Here is a 20553-nt window from a genome sequence, read left to right on the forward strand (position 1 = left end):
GACCCTTTCCCCCAAGAGCACATAGTCTGTTGTTGGGGGTGGGGTGGAGTCAGGGTGGGGTGCTCTATGAGCATATACTGTGATAGAACTATTTTAGAGCCTTGCTCTGGGAGCCCTGAAAGTCCCTCATGGTTTTTAGAAATTGACCTAGGTCTTTCTCTCAGCATGAACATGCCCCAGCCAATCAAGCCATTCCCATCAGAGGAAATGCCATAGACATTAGTTTTTACATTTTGGTTTTTGAACCCTGAAGACTCTCCTGCAAACACTCACTTAGCCCTCTGCCCCGTGTCTGTGTCTGTGCATCTGTGTGTTATCCTTGGTCAGACTGATGTCTGGACCAGTCCCCCCTTCTGCTTGTCCCCCCAGGTTCTCCCCAATTACCATTGATGGAATGACAAGCCTTGTAGGAATGAACATCCCTGGTCACACAGGAACTGGGTGGTGCATCTTTGTCTACAACCTGTCCCCTGATTCTGATGAGAGCGTCCTCTGGCAGCTTTTTGGCCCCTTTGGAGCAGTGAACAATGTCAAAGTGATCCGTGACTTCAACACCAACAAGTGCAAGGGATTCGGCTTTGTCACCATGACCAACTATGATGAGGCGGCCATGGCCATTGCCAGCCTCAACGGGTACCGCCTGGGAGACAGAGTGTTGCAAGTTTCCTTTAAAACCAACAAAGCCCACAAGTCCTGAATTTCCCATTCTTATTTACTAAAATATATATATAAATATATACGAACAAAACACATGCGCGCACACACACACATACACAAAAGAGAGAGAAACAAACTTTACAAGGCTTATATTCAACCATGGACTTTATAAGCCAGTGTTGCCTAAGTATTAAAACATTGGATTATCCTGAGGTGTACCAGGAAAGGATTTTATAATGCTTAGAAAAAAAAGAAAAAAAAAACAAAAAAATACCTTTGATGCATTGAATGTTCTTTCATAGCTGTCGTTGTTGAATATAATATACATAGATAGCGATGTGCAGGGATTTTTACCCAGCCAGCTAACTTTACTACCTTCCTTGAAGGTGGGTCTTTTTAAGATGACCATTCGCTCATTTGAAGAAGAAAAACAAAAAACAAAAAAAATAATAAAAATGAAACAATTTTTACAAAGTAATGGGATTCAAAGAAAGGAAAAAAAGATTTTTCTTTTTTGTCAAAATGTTGATCCAATCAGATTGGTAAAAACCCCCACACAAATTAAAGAGGAATAATAAAAATTGCAAAAAAAAAAAAAAAAACAACTTTTGCAAATTTTTTTATTTTTCCTTTTTTCTTTTATATCATGTGAACTAAAACAGTCTTCTGTTAGGGGATGGGGGCAAGGGGGATACCTGATGACATTAACAATTTAATAACATTAACATTGTTGCCAAAGAGGTGGTCTCTTTGCTGAAAATGGGTTTCAAGAAAAATCTATTTTTATAAAATATAAAGAATTTTTACAAGAGAATCTGGATTTGAGAAAAAAATATTTTGACTGGCTAATTTAGGGGAAATTGACAACTTTGTCGCGTTCATACTGCACTGGTAACTTTTTAGAGATCAAGATGTGTGTTTTAAACTGGATTCGTAGACTGTTTTTTGAAGGATGGGCTATAAACAGATGATCTTCATATCTTTTCATAGCATGTAATAATAATTAAAAAACAATTATTAATTACTAGGGGAAAGGAGTGTTCGTTCTACCCAGGGTACCACAGTTCCCCACAGTCAAAACCCAAAAGCAAGGAGATGAGTTGAAAGACAGTTTTTCTTTAAGTCATCAGTATGGGATGTCAGCAGAACAAAAATTAAAAAGATTAATTTTCCTTTTGATCTAAAACTTCCTTAGTTTGAGCAGTAGGTGCTACAAAATTATTTACATATCTTAGTATCATAGTTAAATGTAATGTGTTTAGGAGAGGAAAACAAAAGATACATTTGCTTTAAATTCATTAAGAAATTTTCAAATTCACTTTGTAGCCCATGCTGATAGAATTGGGCTGTGTTGGTACATTTGAAACCACTGTTTATGTTGCTTGAAACACTTATTTATTTAATCGCAGATGTGATGATGCCTATGGCCGAGATCAAATATAGCTAGATTGGCTAGACTACTTATTTGTTTACTTAAACTATGGGAAGAAGCATATTATTGTGTCATTCTGTTGTGTGTGTATGTGTATATACAATATAAATATATATATATAAAGTTATTTTTTTCTTTGGGTTAATTTATTATAAGTTGTAACACTTGGCTAGTTTTGTTTGTATATGTCTTAAAATGTTTTCTTATGATATTTAAGTGACAGTTAAAGAGGTATCAAGGTAACTTGTGTAGAACTATTGTTTGATATATTGTCATGTTTGTTGTGAATATTTTTTCTTACTGCACAGTAGAAAAATAAAAACAACTGAGTCTTTATTTTAATGTAACTCAGATTGGGGAAAACAAAACAGAGCTAAGGGAACAAAATGACTGAGGGAGCACTCTCCCACGTCCAGTGCACTGATCATTTTAGTATGTTTGTGCTTTGTACGGTTATATATTTAAAACAAAAACAAAACAAAAAAATACAAGGGTTCATGCTCTTCCCTGGGTAATAGAAACAGTTACTCGCTATGCATAATCTAGTTGATAGTTAAATTTGCTATTGCTTTTCTTGTCTTGTTATATAAAATCTTTTCAATACAAGTTTAGTCTTAATGGTAATAAAACGTTATGGTTATTTATAACTTGTGCTTATTTTGTGCATTTTTTCCCATGCTGAACCCACTAAGTGCATGTAGACAGGACTGTTGTTTTCACACTGAAGAGGCAAACTTTGTAGTAGTCGTTGTAGTGGTAGACAGATAACGAATACCAAGGCTGCATCAGAGACTCCTCCTTTCAATTTTTTTTCTGTTTTTTTTCCTCTTTTTGGTTTTGGATATATAACACCAGATTTCAGTTTGGAGAACACTTGTTCAACATTCAGGAAAATCTTTTAACGTCACCTGCTATGAATGAACGCAGTTTGCTGGCAAAGTTTTGACGCATTTGCTAAGCATTAGTGGGAAAAAGGCATGCCAAAATCTTCTCTATAACGTGTTCAATCTTGGGGGGAAAAAAAAAGGAAAAAAAATCTTAGGACCAGGCAGTTGTATACTTTAGTTATTAATGAATGACTTCATGTTAATCTTGCTAGTTTAGATGATTTCCAAGGGAAAGTATTGTAACTGTTTTTTTTTCATAATCTTGTTGTGTTTGAATTATTTGTACTTTATCTGTCCAGACAATAAATGAAAGTGTGTAGAATGGATCTGACTTCCCAAATTTTTAAATGTGTTTATTCAAACTTTTTATATGTACCATCTTCAGATTTCCCCATTATTTTTATCATTAAACCAGGAAAAAAAAGGCAGAGTAAAATTCTATTTTACAACTTAGTCCAGTCTCTTAAAGTCAGTTCGATATTCAGAAGTCATTGTTCTGGTTCCATGCTATTAAAAGTGTGGTGGTCCCCAACCAGTAGTATCAGCATCTTCTGGAAGCTTGTTAGAAATGTAGAATCTGCATTTAACCAGATCCCAGGTGAATGAATCACTGGTACTTTCAAGTTTGAGGAGCACTGCCCTGGTGGCTAAACCAGAACACTTGGCCTTACCTTTGGTGTTGTTACATTAGCATCTGTTATTCATTTATAAGAAGGCTTGTGACTTGTTCAGAGGACAGGGAACCACCATTTGCAGAGCATCTATTGTGTAACAAGCAGGCGGTATGGTATGGTATTCCCTACATTCTCTCACTTTATTCTCAGCAACCCAAGGGGTATAGACAACATTATCCTCATTTCACAGATGACAAGACTGAGGCGCAATAAGAATAGTAACTTGACACCACAAGCAAGTTTCCAGCTGTGATTTGAGTCCAAGTCTGATTCTACTGCACAGCACCTCAACATTGAGGTTGCAGAACTTGAGCAATATTAAGAAAGCAGATCATTTGCATTGAAAGTGACAGCCAAGAAAGAAAGGTCACCTTTTTATTTTTGTTTAAAAGTAGCAAATATGTGGCTTTCTTACCTTTGAATAGAAAGTCTAAACAAGGAATTACTCATTATGTCTTAAGAATATGATTTAAGCTCAACCTAGGGAAAGAAAAACTATCTATATTATCATGAAGTCACTTTAAAATATGCCCTGAACTTTACAGATTAGCTTTTTAGTGATTTCCTGATACAATCACTCATTGATGATCTACTGTCTTTCATTTTCATTTTCTCACTAACTGAAAATTCATACTCTGTGAAACATTGCCATCCATAAACTGACACTTCATGAAATGCCCCCACTGAGCCAGATGAACAAATAGTCTGATTCTCTTCTATTTCTAATTAACCTCTTTTTTATTATTATATTAAGTTACCACATTGGTTGGAATAATTAAATTCAGGGCAAAGAATGGGATTTAATTAACCAAACTAAATATTGAACCTCTATGTCAGCCTGAACCTCATATAGTTGAACTTAAAGGTTCTTTTTATAGTTTTATCTTAAAGACAGCTCCTGTATTTCTTTACTGGAGAATAAAAAAAAAGGGCATTCAAAAGAATAGTTTCCCACAGGGATAACACAGCTTCACAACCATGTTTGTAGGTCTAAAAATGTTGCTGCCAAACCTATGATAGTCGCCAGTCATCACCACCCTTGCTCCTTAAAGGTGTCATTTTAGTATACTTTAAATAGACAGCTGCATTTTTTGGGGGATATCCAAAGTTGGTACAGTCTTCCCAGTTCATATAGTTCATTCACCTGCCTCCTACAGATCTATGCTGAAAGTTTTACAAACAGATGTAGGTATTTAAAGAGGTCTTGAAAATATCCATAGAAGACATTCTACATATACTGTCTCAGAAACAGTTTCCAGCATCAGCACAATGTGTCTGCCTAACATTTAATAAAAATTCATCTTGTTGCGAGTATAAGCCTGTTACCTTAAATCTCCAGGCAAACATATATAGTTTCTATAGGTGTTTGTGGAAAAGGTCTAACAAATCACAAGAATACTAACATTATTAAATTTCTTTGAGGTCCTAGGTATGTTATATTTTGCTTGGATGAAAAGTTGCATGTCATAGAAAGCTGACGGCATTTACTTACTGTTATTTCTGTCGTGATAGGAGGAGTGCAAAAAAAAAAAATGTGCTTGTATCTAAAACCACCCCACATCATCACCATCTGCATCAAAACTTACTTCTATTACCGAAGATCAAACACTGACCAAATGATGGTTACTGCCAGAAATTTTTATCAGCTAGGGTTCTGTTTAAATGTCTTTCATCAAGATCAATCATTCTTTGCTCATTTGTAAATAAAACATTTTAACCCCCAAAGTATAACATTTATATGTACATTTGAAACTCACAAGGTCTTGTGGGGCCCAGAGTCTCCTTGAGTCAGTATTTGGGTGTGGATGCTTTTAACCTTGTTAAAATGCAGCACATAATTGCCTTTACCATAAGGTAATTCCAGAAACTCTCAGTCCTTGAAATTATTTTGCCCTTACTTCCTGTAGGCACTATGCATTTCTTCCTTAACAGACACATACATGCAAACACACAGAGGCAAGTGTTTGTGTAATTATGAATTTTTTAAACTTTCATCTGTAAATTAAAAAAGACACCTGATAAGATAGCATTAACAACAAGAGTGTGCTTTCTAAACCAAAGAGTCATTAAAATCTTAATTTGAGGCCATCTTGCCTGGATCCTTCCACAGCGTTCATGAAAGCTCACAGAACAGAGTTCTAATATCCTTGCACCCTTCACTGCCTTTGTTCTACCTGAAGAAGAGAATAATAAAAGGAAATTACATTTTATTTCCATGAGCTGAAATCAAGTTTTAATATTGTCCAAAAATGACTCGTACCATTCCCTTATCTTATTAGCTTTTTGGCATATTAGGTAATAAGATAATTTCTCATGGTACAGTATTTATGTAAGAATCATATTTCTCTCTGTGCAGATCACTTACAGAAGTGTCTGTTAACAGGAGAGAATGACACATAATCGGCACTTAAGATTAAAATAGACCTGAGAACATAAAAGTGTTCCTTCAATTAAAGGAATAGTGTTTCTCCAGTCTCGTCCTTTTTGTTTCGGCAGCAGAATGAAAACTGGCTTAAAATCTCCCAACCCCGGGTTAATTCCCAAAAGGTTTTTCTATGCAAGTTCAGCTTAATCTACTAGTGGTTCAAATGCAAAGTGGACTCATATGACATTCCAGTGTGCCATGTAATTATTTTAAACAGTTTTCAGCAAAGTCCTTAAGATTTAAAAAATTGTTTCTAGAAAGAGCACTGGCATTTAAGTTTTTCTTATGCCAGGCACTCTATGTATATAGTCTTAGTGAGGGGTATCATTCCTCACTTACATTGAACAAAAAGAAACTCAGAGAGATTAGGTATTTTGTGAAAGTGAGTAAGTAGGTGGCAAAGCCAGAATTCAAACCCAGGTCTGTCTGACCCCCAAGATCCCCAGTTATATACCCTGGCTCCAAGTCAATTATGTTAGAATTAGATCCGAAACAGTTACCAAGTGGTCCACACCTCAACTAAAGGTGAGACAAGTCCTATTATATAAGAAATAAAGGAAATTATATTAATGTACTGTGCCTGAATCTAACCCTCTCCCCAAATCTTTAATGGAAAAACAAACCAAACAACACTGGTTTATAAGCAAATTAACAAAGGAAAACTAAGTGATAGTTTTTCAGCACTGTTGTTCAGCAGTATTTAAACATGAAATTAGTTTCTTAATAGGTCTATTTTAACCACCAAAAGTCACTGAGGTAGAAAGGAGTTGAGGATAGAACAGACAGGTAAGAATGTTAACAAGCCAACTTAAGGACCCTCAGAGCCGGCCCCAAGGGTCTCCCCAGATGATAGGTCCTACTGTGGTCCACAGATAGGTCCACTGTGTGGACCAAGAGCACCATAGTGGCCACTTCTTTCACTATCTGTATTGCCTCTGAATCCTAAGAACAATCCTGGGAGGCATATAACATAATCCCCATTTTACATCTGACAAAAACGGAGAAGTTAAATACCTTGCCCAAAGTTGCACAGTATGTTGCAGGGTGGGAATTTGCACAAAAGTCTTCTGGTTCCTATCCAACGTCTTTCTACTAAACCATATTGATGGCTTTCAATGTGACACCATTTGTTGATCATCTACCTAGGTATTGAGGTACAGCAGGGTGGGGGTTGAGGAAATCAGCCTAAACTGTGTCTACACTAGAACCCTTACACTGAACAGCTGCCATATGCCAGATACTCAGCTAGGGGCATGACGATGAATAAACATGTCTAGCTTTTTTTTTTTTTTTTTTGGTAACCTGTTTTGTGCATGAAATTGTGCAATGGGTTATAACAGAAAACCAAAAAAGCAAGAGAGGAAATTTAGAGTTCTATTACAAAGACAAGACCTGTGGAACAATCTTCTAGCCACAGAGTACCTTCTGCATTGTAGGGAGAATTTTAGGAGACTTTTAAAATCTGTGGGGAGTAAGAGTATTCTTGGACCCAGGAAGGAAGGAGAGTTTGCCCTGATGGAAAGAGGACTAGCTCTACTGAAGAAGTTCTGGGTTTGGGTCCCAGGGGAAAAAAAATTAATGTCTCTGAGATTCCTGATCAGAGAAGGGAGGATTAGAAGTAAAATATGCCAAGTTCCTGGCACTGAATGAAGAGTAGCAGGAATTAAACAATGGCCAGAATGAGTTCCCATAAGAACACTTGGGCCAGGCCCTTCGGCAGGGAGAGGTGGGTTTGGTGCATGCCCCTATATGCAAAGAACCAAGAAATCCTGTTTGGTCACTTCAAGTGAGAGAGGGAAGAAATACTAGGAATACATGTGGAAATAAGTTGCTGGGAATCTCACTTGGCCTCATGGAACTTAAGCTGCTTTTGAAATACAATAACTCCAGCCACTTACCAGCAGAATCTCTGATTGCCCTCAGCAACCAGAGACCCCATTGGTCCCTCCTCTGGTGTCTGGCCATTACTGTGTCAGCCACTCCATCTTATTCACTGCTGATAATTAGACTGCTGGGAGCATCATGAAAGAGTCACAGGGATTTTGCCTCAGAGTAAAGGGGTTGAGGACACACTAAGGAGCTTAGGCGGGCAACAGTGGAAAGGGAGAGCACAGGAATAAGAGGGAAAGCGTTGGTTATGCAGGCTGAGCCAGGGAACATCTTTAGGAAGGCAGAGCATCAGAAGGCTTTCAAGCAGGGAAGTGAGGGCCCTGGGTTCATAAGTAAATATCTGGTAAAGGGCAAATATTTCTAAGCCCTACTCCTCTTGGCTGTAGGAACAAGAAAGAATCAAAAGTTCTGTCTCAGCCAAGACGGGAAATGAATCCAATTAAACCATTTGTAAAGGGTAGTCCTCTCTTGCTTGTCACACAATCAGCCTTGTCATTGCCTGATTACTTAGCTCTGGAAAGCCCTTGGAAGTCAGTTCAACTTCCTCATTTGAATCTCTGAGAAATTTAAAAGGGTTTTGAGTTGTTCAGCCTCTACATCACTCTATGCAACTAGTTATCATCTTATTCCACAAATATTAGGGTTCCTCTCCTAAAAATGCCCTTTCCTCCACCCCAAACCCACATTTTTCTCAAAGCATGCATGTACCACCCACCTGACCAATCCTGTTTGTTCAGCTCAGGATTCACTGCCCACTGGAAACCTTTCTTGACCTTGGCTGGATTAAGGATTCTTTGACAATCCCACATCTCTCTATTTTCCTGTATTACAGCACACTCACATACCATATTTGTACTGCTGCATGCAGCCTCCATGGGTACAGAGGAATCTGGCATGGTGCCTGCCTTGGAAAAGCTCAGGTGTAAGCAGAGCATAGAAGGGCAAGAGCAAATCTGCAGGGTGTTTGGGGAGCACAGAGAAAAGAGCAGTCAATTCTAACTTTGTTGGGTGAGGTTGAACTACAATAAGAAAGGCATCCTAGACATGTTTGGGACTTAGCTGTCTCATGGAAGATAGAGCAGACTTGGACAGGTAGCATTGGAGTGAGGCAAAGAGCATCCCACCAGGAATAATGGAAGTGATCCAGGACCAGGAGTCAGAATCGTCAGCTTTGCCCTGATTTGCTTTGTAATATTGGGCAAGTCACTGGCCCTCTCAATTTCCCAGAAGTTAAAGGAATGCGTGAGACTAGATGGCCTCTGATGGTCTTGCTCCTGTGGACTCCTAGACATTCACCTGCCCCTACATTTTTCATAGGGTCAGCAAATATTTGTGTCACTAAGGAAACAATGAGAGGATGACAAAGATGGCTATATACAGCTGGGATGAGTGCTGTCAAGGTCAAGTGCAGGATGTTCAGACAATGAGCAACAGCTCCTGCCTGGCTGAGGAGGAGGAACACCCTTTCTCAGACTGTGGTATTTGAGCCGAGATCTGAAGGATGAGGACTGTGTGTCCTATCCCAGGCCAGGGGAACAGCACGGGCAAAAGGCCAGAGTGGAGGGGAGCGATGTTTCAGCTGAGGGGCTGCGAGGAACTCAGTGACTCAGCAGTGGAGAGGGGAATGGGACTGGGGCAGGAGTGGTAGTAGGGACCAGATTATCAAGAATCTTGCAAGCCACAGAAAGGACTTTGATCCTTAAGAGTAATGGGAAGGGCCTACATTTTAACCAATGCATTCTCTTCTCTCAATCTCAGTTTACTCATTTTGATGAACAATAATAAATAATAAACCCCCCCTCATAAATCTATATCTAACCTATATATTTTTATCTGTCAATCTATCATCTCTATTGGTTCTGGAGAACCTTGACTGTTACACTCATCTGTAAAACAGAGATGACCGATAACAGTACTTATAAGGTCTCTTATAAGGGCCTTATTTAGTGTTGGGAGGGTCAAATGCATTAAAATGTGGTAAGTGCTTAAAACACTACCTGACAGATAGTAATGACTATATAAATGTTTGCTATTACTACTGCTATCATTCTTATTATTCATCTGGCTAATTCTTACACATACCTCAAAATTCAACATGAATATCTTCTCCCCTGGAGCTCCTTCCTCAACCTCTTAGACAAAGTTATATACCATTTCTCTGGGTTCCCAAAGTCCTTTCTCACCCTGTAGAATTGTTTGTTGTCTGCCTCTATGCCTTCTCCCCTAAATCATAAGCTCATCAATGGCAAGAAGTGTGCCCCGTTCATTAGTACAAAATTATGCACAAAAAGAATGCCACTGAAGGTGTGCAGTTATGGTAGGCTGAATAATGGCCCCCTAAATATGTCCACATTCTAATCCCTGGACATGTGAATATGTTATCTGTTTTAGCCTATTTGTGTTGCAGGTCTTTTCCTTAGTTCTGCTAAAGACAGGGTTCTTTGTCCCACAGCCATGAAAATTCAGGCCCACAGACTATTTGGATGGTGAGTAAGACAGGGTTTTATTGAGTGAAATGGAAGAAAAGGGGAAACAGGGACTCTCACAAGGCCAGAGTACCTGCTAGAGCACTTCCCAGCTGGCCATTTGAATCCCAGGACCCACACAGGAAGAGGAGGTGTCAGGTTCCTCCCTGCTGCAAATGTCATGAACTTCTCCAGGCGCCACCTCAGTTGACAGGCTGGATGGAGTTTCTCCATGGACCTCCCCTCCCACCTGGCTGTCTCATTTGGGATACTATAACAAAACATCTTAAAATGGGTAATTTACAAACAACAGAAATGTATGGCTCACAGTTCTGGAGGCTGGGAAGTCCAAGATCAAAGTGCCAGCAGATTTGATGTCTGGTGAGGATTTGCTATGTGTCTCATAGTTGGCACTTTCTTACTGTGTCCTCACATAGTAGAAGAGGTGACCAAGCTCCCTCAGCCCTTTTATAAAGGCACTAATACCAGTCAGAAGGGTGAATGCCTCATGATCTACTCACTTCCCAAAGGTCCCACCTCTTAATAATACCACATTAGGAATAAGGTTTAAATTTACTAATTTTGAAGGGCCACAAACATTCAGACCACTGCATTACCTTAAATGGTTAAAAGGACTTTGCAAATGTGAATCAGTTAAATGGGAGAGTATCGTGGATTATCCAGGTGGGCCCAATGTAATCACAAGAATCATTTTAAAAGGGAGGCAGAAGGATTCAGTGAGTAGTAGGAGAAGCAACAATGGAACCAGAAGATTGGAGTAAGGGGAAGAAGGACCCATAAGCAAAGGAATGCATTCTGCCTCTGGAAGCTGAAAAAGGTAAGGAAATTGATTTTTTTCCTCAAACCTCCAGAAGGAGCACAGCCCATGTAACACCTTGATTTTAAACTTGTGACCTTCAGATAGGAAAATAAGTTTGTATTGTTTTAAGCCACTAAATTTGTGGTAAGTTTTCATAGCAGTAATAGAAAACTGATACATTACTCATAAAGCAGGAGTTAGAAAAAGGATAGTTGTGGGAAGAAGCCAATGTTCAGTCCTGGCCCTTCCTGGCTCCTGGCATTGGTGAGAAGAGGGACAGAATTGATGGTGGTTGCCATATCTACTCTCTTAGCACACATTCATCACTCTGGGCCCTCAGGAAGCAAGATACTGCCACCATATTAGCATCATAGCATCATCAGCCTTGGATCTCATGGACTTGGTGGAAGGTGGAGCGGGAGAAAAATCAGTGGGTCTTCTTTACTAACAAAATCCTGATTTTATTAGGGCAACAAAATGTCTAGCTACAAAACATCTTTCACATCACACAACTCTGGCCAATGAGAAGTAAGAAGTCCTTTGTGAGTCTTCTAGGAAATCTCCTTAAATGGGAGAAAACTCAACTGGCACACTATTTTCCCTCTGCCATTGCCCTCCTTTCCCTTTCCCTTCTTACCATCTGGAATGCTGGTGTGATATCTAAAGCTGCAAGTGCCATATTGCAACAATGAAGAAACAGACAAAAGCCATGATGGCAGGTTAGAAACACCTGGAGAACCTATGTCCTCAGTAGTATCCCTAAGCTGCAAGAGCAACCCTGGATTATCTCCTCTCAACATCTTATTATTTGAGAAAAATACACTCCTTGATGAAGAGCTTCCCAACCAATGAACACATTCCTTACTAATTTGCTTAATTTATTTCCTTAACCCTCTGATCCAACGGGTGGGGTCCTGGGCTGTTAGAGTCCCCAAGCGATTGATCTCTGGCCCCAAACAGCCTGTCCCCCTACCCTACTGGGCCATACAAACATTTTCATATGTGTACTGCTGTGTAAAAAAAAGTTACATAACTTGTCTCTCTGGTTTAAGTCTGATTATTGCTCTATCCCACTTGACCATTACCTATGCACTGAGATTTCCAATGTTCCTCTACGTGTCTCCACTGCTAGAAGCTCCATCACCACCTGTCCCCAGATTTTCATCAACTTATTGCTGCCTGCATCAGTCTTCCATGCATCCAAGACTCCACTTGGATGCCCATCCAGTGGCACTGATCTATCTTTGACCCCCAATGCTCCTTGATGCCTCAGTTCCTGCCATCATACTGACTAGGATATGTGAACATCTTTGCCCACCTCCACATTTCTAGAGCTCCTCTGTCTCTCCCCAACTCTTGAACCCACCCTCTTGCTCTTACTCTTGCTTGTCATCAAAGATGCACCCTTCCTTACTTTTAACCCATTTTGATGAGGAAGGAACAGTTCTACCACAGAGTTGCTTGGATCTTTAATGACTCAGTAAAATATATTTTTTTTATTTGCTGGCAGGGCCTAGTTAGAGAAGGCTAAGAAGAGCTTCACACAGTGCCTACAACTAGTACTCTTTAGCCCTGAATCCATTTGTTACTCTGGTCATCAGTGCTGGACTTTCTCCTCACCAAATATTTTTTCCCAGCAGCCCCCATTATCCTTATTATAATCTGGATTCCAATGCAATGCCACCATCCCCATGACTTCAATGCCCATAAAATAGGCTTATATATGCCTCAACCTTCAATATAAGCAATCCAAGTTCTTATTCATGAGATCTATGCCAACCCAGGTATGTAGCTAGACACGAGAGGGCATGAAATGTACATAGAGTCCTGAGCTTCCTGCTACTGAATGAATAATTAAATTCTCCAACTCTCAGTTTCTCCATCAGTAAATGTAGTAGCAGGACTACCTGGTCTCAGTTTCATCAGCCTGACACCAGGAGGAACCCCAGGGACAAGCTAGAGGCCTCAGAGTACATTAGAACCAGTATAGGAGCTAGGAGAGAAGGAGAAATGAGGGGGAGAGGAAGTTTTCAATCAGGTGCTGAGCTTTCACTGCCAAAAATTTCCTGCAAACAAACCCACCCCAGCAAAGGAAGCTACTGTTGGCTGGCATGCTGCAGAAAAGAAGGCGGGCACGAGGCTTCATTAATCCGGCGGCTGTGGGATCAGTTGCAGATACCCCCAGCCCACCCACTTTTTGCCATCTGCTGCGGCTGCCGCTGAGCCAAAGGCATGCAGCTCTGGTGGGAGCCCAGCCGGAAGCCAGAAGGGGGCCCAGACCCTTGTCTATAGGTCAACCTCAGCAGCAGGGACCCTTGAGGCCAGGCTCATGCCCCAGCTGTGTCTCCCAACCCCACCCCCATCCCCAATGCAATGCTGTAACACTCCACAATTTGGAAGCTGCTGAGGGAGAAGTCCCAGGTTTCTGAAAAAATATTAGATGAATAACTGACTAAACTGCATTGATTGACAACCCACTGTGTGCCAGACATGTACCTTTTATCCCATTAATACTATCCCAAACCACACAAAGATTTCCAAACTACATCTGCCATAATTCTTGATTTCAATATGCACAAAGACAATCTTTCCGATACCCTGGCTCCTCAACCTACACTCCTCCTTCCACCTCAGTTACGCCCTCCCTGCTCCTTCCTTAGGCTTTAATACCTTAATTTCAATTGTAAGCATCCTCTTGTCAATACCTACTTCTTATCTCACTCCCTTTACTATCTTGACTCAAAATAACCCTTCAACCCTCCTGGAACCTTCAACTCACTTTTACTGTCCCTCACCCCCACTGTGTCCTCTTTCCCTTTCTACCCAGTTTAAATTCCATATAAAATATATAATCCTTCCCTTGTGTACACTCTCATTTTCCTCACCCCTCCCTCAGTTCATTGTATTCTTTTGCTTCAACCAAAGCTCTTCATCTACTGTGTACCTGCACCCCCCACAGATGAACATGTACTGCAAGAGGAAAACACATATTCATGCTGACCAGGCTCCCTTACATTAGTGACCATGAGCCTCATATGGGCCCTGAAACTGCCTGAAGCTCACACTGTATTTCTCTAGTCCAATCACTCTCCCTCTCTCCTATGTGGCATTTTCCTACTTTATCCTCTTTCTTCAAACCTCTTAACACCTGTAGAACCTCCCTCACCTTCATTCTTAGCAGAAGACCCTGCTTCCTATCTCACTGAAAATTGAATCAATCAGAAGAGAACTCCCACTAATTCCCTCCTCCTCCTCTCTCCTGTTACCATGGTGAGCTATCCATTGCTCTTCTACCTGTGTTAGATCCCCCCTCACCTACTCAAGAACGTTGATCTAGCAGTTCTCCTCTCTTACCCTGCATCATTAGATTATTCCCTCTCTAGTGAGTCATTCCCATAAGCATACAAACATACTTTTACTTCTCCCATCTTAAAAAAAAACTCCCTCTTTACCGTAACTCCTTTCATTACGTATTCCCTCAACAAAAAAAACTTCTTAGAGTGATTTTCACTGTCCAATTTCTCTTTTCCCCATTCTCCCTTGAATGTTCGTGAGATCTGCTGCCCCACTGCTCTTCCCAAACTGCTCTTGTGAAAGTCATCTTTGATCTCCCCATTGCTAAATCCACATGGTGAGTCTCAGTCCTCACAGTGCTCAATCTTGCAACAGTATTTGTCTCAGCCAATCACTTTCTCTTCCTTGAAACCCCTTCTTTCCCTGCCTTACAGGACTCCCCATTTCACATCTTTTCTTCCTACCTTTCTGGTCATCCCACAGTCACCTCCTCTGTTTGACCTGTAAATGTTGGAGGCTGAGTTCTAGGACCTCTTCTCTAACTACAGTCACTCCCCATGGTCACTCATCTAATGTCGTGGCTTTCAAGATAATTAATGTTGTAATGACTTCTAAATATATTTCTAGCATAGACCTCTCTCCTGAACTCTGGAGACACATATTCTATTGCCTAATATGCATTTCCACCTGACTACCTAAAGGACATCTTAAACTTGCCCCCCACCACAAAAAAAACCCACCCAGTTTCTTTTTGCCCTTTCCACCCAACCTGCTCTCTTCTCCATGTCAACAAATGGCAGCACTGTCTTCTCAGTCACTCAGGCCAAATCCCTTAGAGTTACACTTAGCTCCATTTTTTTGCTTCTATTCCCTAAAAAGTCTCTCCATTGTGTACAGATTTGTATCTATTTTGTTCACTACTATAACTTCAGCTCCTAAAAGACTGCCTGGTCCTTAGTAGGTACTCAAGAAATATTTCCCAAATAAAGGTATAACTAAATTAATCACCTGTTCATTCAATAAATAAAATAATTATTACAGATTGCAATAAGGGATAAGAAGGAACTTCCTATGGAGTAAGATAACTGGGAGGTTCTACTTAGAAAATAATGAACGGGTTCTCTCTCCCTGAGAAAATGACTTTGAAATGAGATGGAATGAGCCATTGTGGAAAGAGCCAAGAAAAGAACATTGATGGAAAGGCCCAGAGGTAGGTATGGGCTTAATGGGTTCTAGGAAACAACAAATGGCCAGCATGGCAAAAGAACCAAGAGGAAAAGGAGAAGGGTTCTGGGAGACATCGGGGAGCTGGAGAAGTAGGCAAGGGCTAAGTCATGAAGAGCCTTGAATGCCAAGTGTGGACACTGTTGCATTCAGTACAGAGATGAGCCCCAGCAAGCCTCAGAAAAGGAAGAGGATGGGGTAAAAGTTAAAGGCCAAGGGAGGGGCACCAGAGAGTCCTCCAGCTTCCAACATCTGCACCTCCTGCTATAGAGAAAGCCAAGGACTAGAGTGGCTCACTCTCTTGGTCCAACCCAGGGTTTTATTGTGAGTTTGACAAAACTAACCAACTAACGAAAAGCAGGAGTGGATTGGTTATTCTAACTTAGCTATAAATCTAGTAATTGCTTGTATTTACCTCATGTCACATAGTGTAACTGTCTCTATGGGTGTTTCAGAAGGCAGACACTATCTGTGGTTAAAATATATCTCTCTCTACAAACCACAATTCTAGGCCCTGCTAAGACCAGACCTGATAAGAATCACTACTGCCAACCAAGTCCCTATAAGATTGCAATGAAAAGCAGCCCCTCACATACTGCAAGCCCTGAGTGATAATATGGAACTTGTAGCAATGGGCACTCTATCCCCACCCTCTGACTTTAGGACAGGGACAAGAGTCAGGCACAGAGTACTCCGTGGGTACTCAAAAATGTCTGTTCAATTGAATAATTGAACCTCCATGCTGTTCTCTCTAGACTTCTCCTGGAAACCTTCTGTCAAGTTCCCTTATCGACAATTTCTTGTATGTCTATACTTATTTTTTGTGGGAGATTTTACCCAATCCCATGACTATAAGTAATTTGTATTCTGATGGACAGATCTATATCTTCAGCCTCAATCTTTGAACCTATTTTTCCAGGTATCCGTTAGACCTCTTCAATTGGATGTCAACAGGTACTTTTGGACATGTCAACTCAACATGTCCCAAACAGAACATAGTATCTTCCCCCTGAACTCTGTGCCTCCTGAGGTGTTCTCATCTCAGGGACTGTCACCTTCAATTATCCCCATTTTATCTTGGTTTTGCCCTTGACTCCCAATTCTCCCTTATCACATACATCCCAAAATAATAACAATTTCTAGATTCTAAATCTTGTTGCTGAAGTGTGAGGTTCTCTTGGATTCTTTCTGTAGGGGACATTGTCATCAAGGGTGGCCCAAACTCTGTGAAGGATAGACAGATCAGCCAGAAGCTCCTGGGAGTCAGAAGGGAATTAGAATCCAGTGGCCCAGCAGTGATTGGGCTGTGAGCCTTCTCAGAAATTCTCTCTATGGCAGAAGCTCCTGGTGGTGAGACTGTGTCCTAAAGAGTTAAAGAAATAAATGACTAACAGAAAGTATTAGTTTTTAGGATGGCAGAGAAGAAAAAAACAACCTGTCAAAAACACTGAAACTCCTCGACTGAAATCAGCTAGAACCAAGATGGTTGACTGGAGGTTGTGCAGAGCGAGCTTGCTGACATCACAATCACCACGTTTCATACTAACTCCTCCAGAATTTGCACATGCAACCCATGATTTAACATGAAGACATAATTGTGCATGCCCAAGGAATTTCCAGACCTCCCCTTTCCTCCCACCAGTCACCTACTAATCTCAGAATCCACCCCCTTGAGCCTTTTCTAGTAAAAACACTAGGTTAAAGCCAGCACAGGGAGACAGATTTGGGCTTGACTCCTATATCCTTAAGAGTAAACTTTCAATACAAAGCTTTTCTTTTCTAAAAAAAAGTCGATGTCGTAGCATTGACTTCTGGCACATCAGGCAACAAGCCCCTTTTGTTCAATAACAGTGGCACCTCTACCATCTCTCTTCACCTCCTCCAGTATAAGTTCCGATAAGGAACCCATGAGAGATGAGGTCTTGGAAAAAGCATGAGATAGTTCACAAATACCTTGGAGGAAGCAAAGGTAGATATGAACCATCCAGAAACCAGAAAATCAAGATAAACAGAGAGAAAAGGACTAGGGATGACATGGATCCCTGAGGAAAATCCCAAGTGTACAAGTGCTAAGATGGAAGCCCCACAGCATCTCTTGGCTAGGGTTGGTTATCCTGCAGATGAGATGGGGGTGAGGCATCAAAGTGAATGAGTGACTTCACAGTAACACCTTCTCTCTTTCTTCATCTTCCACATCAGTACATCAGCAAAATACCTTCAAAAATAACCCCAAATCTGACCACTTCTCACCGCCTGTCCCACTAATACTGTTGTTTTATACATACATATATATCTATATCTATCTATCTATCTATCTATCTATCTATATCTATATATATATATATATATATATATAGAGAGAGAGAGAGAGAGAGAGAGAGAGAGACAGAGAGAGAGAGAGAGAGAGAGGTTGCAGAGAGGGAGAGAGAGTCTGTTTGCCACAGTAGAAATTAAGCTACATTGGAATGGAAACTTGATCTTGTTCACTGCTTTATTCCCATCAGCCAGTAGGTGAAATGGCTGGTACATAGTTGAGGATTAATAAATTTTTATTAATAAATGAATATAAATGGATCAATTGATGGATGGTTGATTGAATGAACCAGAGAGACTGTAACTTGTGTATCAGTCAGAATTAGCTAGGTTATGCTACAATAACAACAAATCTAGAGTCTTGATGACTTAAAACAACAAAGGTTTATTTCTCATTAGATATCCATTGTGGATCACCAGGGAGGCCTTGCTCATTGTAGTCACTCAGGGACCCAGGATTATGAAGGCTTTATCTTGACTGATACTGGCTTTCACCACAGCAGGGGAAAGAGAATGTGCTCAGTCTTGCACTGACTCTTAAAGCTACCTTCTGCAGGCATCACTTTCACATATGCAACTAACTAAAGTAAGTCATATGGGCATGCCTAAATACAAGTGAGCAGAAAAATGCCTGAAAGGGGAAGATAAGTGATATCTCTGTGGACAACCTTATGATTAGCACAGAGTGAGTGGGTCATATCCATGGAGAGATGTGTGTGCGATATATGGTGAGTGTAAATGATAGTGGAATGAATCTGCATGCAACTCCAGGGGAAATCAGCAAATGCTTACAAGAGTGTGTTAGTCAGTTGAACATATTCTCTCCCTATCTTGCCTAACCCTTGCATGGAATCTAGTCTAGTTCCCCAAGGCCTTTCCCTGTGTCAACGCCATTTTTGGAGTACTTTCTCTACTAAGGATAGTCTGGGGCTCCACTGTACCTCCACATCACTGTCTTTTGACAGAAACCCTAAAACATTGGGCCTTGCTTTCATTGAAATAAAGCCCCTACACTCCTGGAGCTTGGTGATTTGACCACCTGCAAAGCAGACCAACAATTCTATTTCTTTCAGTTTCCCCATTCCTTATGTTAGCCAGTTTCCATTTTCCATTTGCTCTTTCTTCTTTTCTAAGGACACCTGATGTACTGCATGGCTGGCCTTCTCCCATCCCCATCCTACATACATACCATAAAGCTCTGCTCTAAAATAAGACACAAGCATTATGGAAAGAACATGGGGTTGGGGTCAGACCTAAGCTCAAATCCTGACTGTACCACTTACTGACCACATGACAGTTGGTTTTCTTGTCTTACAAAATAGGGGCAAAACTGACAACCACAATGGATTACTGTGAGAGTTAAATGAGAAAATGTATGCAAATCACACATAGTATATTAAGATAGCTGTTTTGCTATGGTGATCTTATGGTCATGTGTTAAATCTTCCCTACTAGACTAAAAAGTCCTTGATGGTAAAGACCTAGATTCTTGCCAACATTGACTCCCCAGCCGCAGCAACTAGGGCAGTGTTTGAAACCTGGAAGGTGCTTAATAAATATTTGTCAATTAATATAAAGACTTTTGTTAATATCAACTAAAGAAGATCCTGAGACAAGGCAGATAGCACAGACACACCAAACCAAAGCTGGATCTATCCTCTGTGAAGCTGGCATCCAGTTGTCATCATATATATATATATATATATATATATATATATATATATATAAAGAATTGTACACATTATTAAAATCTCAAACAGTGACTTCCCTCCCAGCTGGCCTTCTGCTGCAATGAAATGACAAAGATCTGACATCTTCATCACACAATTACTAAAACATCCTTTTGAGTTGTCATTTTAAAATATTTGCCCAATTTAGCTGGAGTTTGAGTTTAATTATAGGAAGAAACGTGGGCTTGAGTTAGGTTACATTGAATTTGGGGAAGGGAAGAGCAGGTAACTGGATCCCTCCCACTCACTGAAAGACTTTGGCTGGCCAAGACAACTCTGAAATAAGACTAGACATGTCAAATAAAGCAAAATACACAAAAGAAACCTGGAAACTTTGAAAAGAAAGAGAAGGTCCTGTAGCAGGAGTTTAAGCAGGCCTCACTGTAGCTTAAAATCCTTCACTGTCCCTCCAGGGCCTCAGAACACAGGGCAAGAATGCCTAGCCTGGTGTTCAAGCTTCCCAGGATCTTGCCACCCCTCCAATCTCTGCAACCTTTTCTCCTCCCTCTCCCAACTTCCCCCAATCACTATGCATCCCACTGACCTATGGGCCTTGGGGTCTCTTCCAGCTTCTCTCTTGACTGGGCCCACTTTTATTTCTTTTTCACAGTGACCTAGACTGACTGGACTAGTCTAGTCTATCTGTCAACAAATATTTATTTGGGACTTCTTATGCACCCAGCATGATTCTAGAAGCTGGGATCAAAATAAAATTCCCTGGCCTTGAAAAGGAAACGGACAA

At 40.6% G+C, this 20553-nt stretch overlaps 1 protein-coding gene and 1 long non-coding RNA gene across 11 annotated transcripts in view; one reads left to right on the forward strand and one right to left on the reverse strand.

The window, feature by feature from the left end:
• Positions 1-779, forward strand: part of ELAVL4 (ELAV like RNA binding protein 4) — a 95779-nt gene extending 95000 nt beyond the window's left edge. For 3 of the 6 annotated variants that reach the window (XM_035251407.3, XM_003733444.6, XM_009001199.5), the window contains exon 7: positions 328-779. In XM_035251407.3, coding sequence (XP_035107298.1) covers positions 328-697 — 370 coding nt within the window. In that variant the 3' untranslated portion in view covers positions 698-779. The remainder of the gene's footprint in view (positions 1-327) is intronic. The other 3 variants (XM_035251408.3, XM_003733442.6, XM_003733441.6) reach the window with 1 other exon arrangement.
• Positions 780-5277: 4498 nt separating this feature from the next.
• Positions 5278-20553, reverse strand: part of LOC103794420 (uncharacterized) — a 133804-nt gene continuing 118528 nt past the window's right edge. For all 5 annotated transcript variants that reach the window (XR_008472880.2, XR_008472879.2, XR_013520051.1 and 2 more), the window contains one exon: positions 5278-5824. This is a non-coding gene — a long non-coding RNA (uncharacterized LOC103794420). The remainder of the gene's footprint in view (positions 5825-20553) is intronic.

This window comes from Callithrix jacchus, chromosome 7 (assembly GCF_049354715.1).
Source record: "Callithrix jacchus isolate 240 chromosome 7, calJac240_pri, whole genome shotgun sequence".
Taxonomy (NCBI): domain Eukaryota; kingdom Metazoa; phylum Chordata; class Mammalia; order Primates; family Cebidae; genus Callithrix; species Callithrix jacchus.